This window comes from Labrus mixtus, chromosome 22, assembly GCF_963584025.1.
Source record: "Labrus mixtus chromosome 22, fLabMix1.1, whole genome shotgun sequence".
NCBI lineage: Eukaryota > Metazoa > Chordata > Actinopteri > Labriformes > Labridae > Labrus > Labrus mixtus.
This window is the reverse complement of record NC_083633.1, coordinates 22,045,232-22,047,731: the sequence shown is the minus strand read 5'-3', so window position 1 is coordinate 22,047,731 and position 2,500 is coordinate 22,045,232. Positions and strand designations below refer to the sequence as shown.

Sequence of the window (2,500 nt, the reverse complement as noted above, 5' to 3'; positions counted from 1 at the left end):
CCTAATCTGGACTAATCCAGGACACCAGCTGGCTTGCTTCCAATTTGTGTGCGCGTGTGTGTGTGTGTGTGATTAGCCAGGTTAATCCGTCCAATATTTAATTAACAACCGTTTACAGTCCTGTTATGCGATCGCACACACACACACACACACACACACACACACACACACACACACACACACACACACACACACACACACACACACACACACACACACACACACACAGAACACACGTTCTGAACCTGAAACAGAGTATCAGAATCCTCCAATCAGAAATGAGGAACATGTTAGAGGCGGAGCTAGAGGCGGAGCTAAAGATGGACTTCCTGATTTACCTTTGACCGACTGGCCGATGCTGTACAGGTGTGTGACGTCGGGGTTGGAGGCGTTGGTCTGCAGGAGGTACTGCTCAATCTCGCGGTTGTCATGGTAACGGAACTCTAGCGTTGACGTGTAGGGGATGATGATGAGGAACAGGAGGAGTGAAGACATCTCTGCACCTATTGGAGGAAAAACTGGCGTCAAACGGCGTCAGCCCCACGCCGCAGCCTCACGCCGCAGCCCCACGCCGCAGCCTGATGCCGCAGCCCCACGCCGCAGCCCGATGCCGCAGCCCCACGCCGCAGCCCCACGCCGCAGCCCCATGCCGCTGCCTGATGCCGCAGCCCCATGCCGCAGCCTCACGCCGCAGCCTCACAGTCGATTAGCAGAGAAAGTAATTAGGGATTAATCAGGACTGAAAAGATCGGGGGGCCAAAGTCTCATTTCACTGAGTCTGAATGGAACAATAAGGTCTGAGGAGGAAATGAAACGGAAGCTCAATAAAACCTTTTGTGTGTTTGAGGACGGCTGCGAACTCGTAAAAAAAAGCAATTATCTGCAGCAGAGGATTGTGGGAAGTGAGATCAGAGCGTTAACAGCTGTATAGAAACCGAAGCGCTCATCCAGAAACGCAGGAAGTGGAGGCTGACTTTAAATTAAACGGGGACTGATTCATTAAGATACGGCGCTGCTGTCTGAGAGACACAGCCTGCTTCAGTTTCACGCCATCCTCTGAACCGTGGCGCCGCTCTCACACCTTCACTATCCTCCTGAAGTGTTTTCACTCTGAGCGTCATGTGATCACTCAAACATCTGGATGTTTCTCTCTTCAGCCTCCTCGTGTTTATTCTGCAGAAAGTCAGAGTGATCTAATGTGAGAACACAGCAGGATATAATCAGGAGAATTCACCTGGAGCCAGTGGGAGGGGCCAGTGGGAGGGGGTGGTGACCTTTATTCCCTGTGATCGCTGCACGACCATAGACTGTCTGCACGCCACGTCGACCATCTCCGTGCTCTAATCAACCTACTGCTGCATGTTTCCTGTTCTCCAGGATGTTCTTCTCCACTCTTTACTTCACATTGACATTCATTGATACAAACACACATGTTCTCATCATAGACTCCTATGGAGGACTCTGAGGATCATCCAGGTTAGCGAAGTGTGTGAACGGTATGTTGTACAGCATGTTCTGCACGCCGTGTTATGACAGCTGTCAATCATTGAAGTTAAACAGGTTTCTGTCACCGCCTGTAAAATAACTTCAGCACGTAAACCATGAAGTGTGAAATGTTTGAATGTTTGGTTTAAAGGTTTACAGTTTAAAGTTCGCCTCCTCATGGATCCCTAAAACATCTTCAAGGCTCCTCACATCCTTCCTATGGAGCCTACAGCCCTCTCAAGGACACTACAACTTCTTCATGGAAGAATATCTTACATCCACTCGCTCATGAGGCACATACCAAGTGTGCCCCCCCCCCCCCCAACATGAGAACAGACTTTACTGTCTCAGGTCCTAAAGACACAGATCAGTCTTCATTTTCAACGTAATGTATGTATCATATCCAATGTCCTCACAGCAGCTTTAAAGTTCAGACTTTAACTCTGTAAACATGAGGTCAGAGGAGGTGAACAACAGGAACATACTTCTTTAATCCCAGAGGGGAGGGTCCATTATTCAAAGTCTTTGTGTTATAAAGAATTTAATCTTTAAGATTTTAAACCACATGAGGGAATAATCATTCTAATAATAAATCATCTGTTGATCGTGTTGAAGTCGAACACGTCATGACGTCAGGCCAGCAGGACAACTCGAACACAGTTTCATGTTTCATCATCAGGTAGGTCGAGAGAACACCGTCACGAGCCTTACCTGTCCGCGGAGTGTCGGTTAACCGGTCCGAGTGTCGTCGAGGTTTCCAACAACCAGCAGAGAGAGAGAGAGAGAGAGAGAGACAGAGAGAGACTTTACTACAGTCTGTTTCTGTCGCTTCTTTGAATGAACATTACTTCTTCACCACCGGGTCTCCCCTCATCGCTCCTGGAGGGGCGGAGCTTACACAGAAGTGTGCGTGTGTGTGTGTGTGTGTGTGTGTGTGTGTGTGTGTGTGTGTGTGTGTGTGTGTGTGGATTTAACAGCTCTATGAATGAAACAGAGCGATGATTCATTCAGGACA

At 48.6% G+C, this 2,500-nt stretch overlaps 1 protein-coding gene across 1 annotated transcript in view; it reads right to left on the bottom strand.

Annotated features, from left to right (window-relative positions):
- The window catches only part of cpm (carboxypeptidase M), a 21,711-nt gene extending 19,353 nt beyond the window's left edge, over positions 1-2,358 (bottom strand). The window contains exons 1-2 of the mRNA XM_061029715.1: positions 2,197-2,358; positions 339-503 (exon numbers count right to left, since the gene is read on the bottom strand). Of these exons, the coding sequence (XP_060885698.1) occupies positions 339-495 (157 nt within the window). The 5' untranslated portion in view covers positions 496-503; positions 2,197-2,358. The remainder of the gene's footprint in view (positions 1-338; positions 504-2,196) is intronic.
- Between the last annotated feature and the right edge of the window lie 142 nt (positions 2,359-2,500).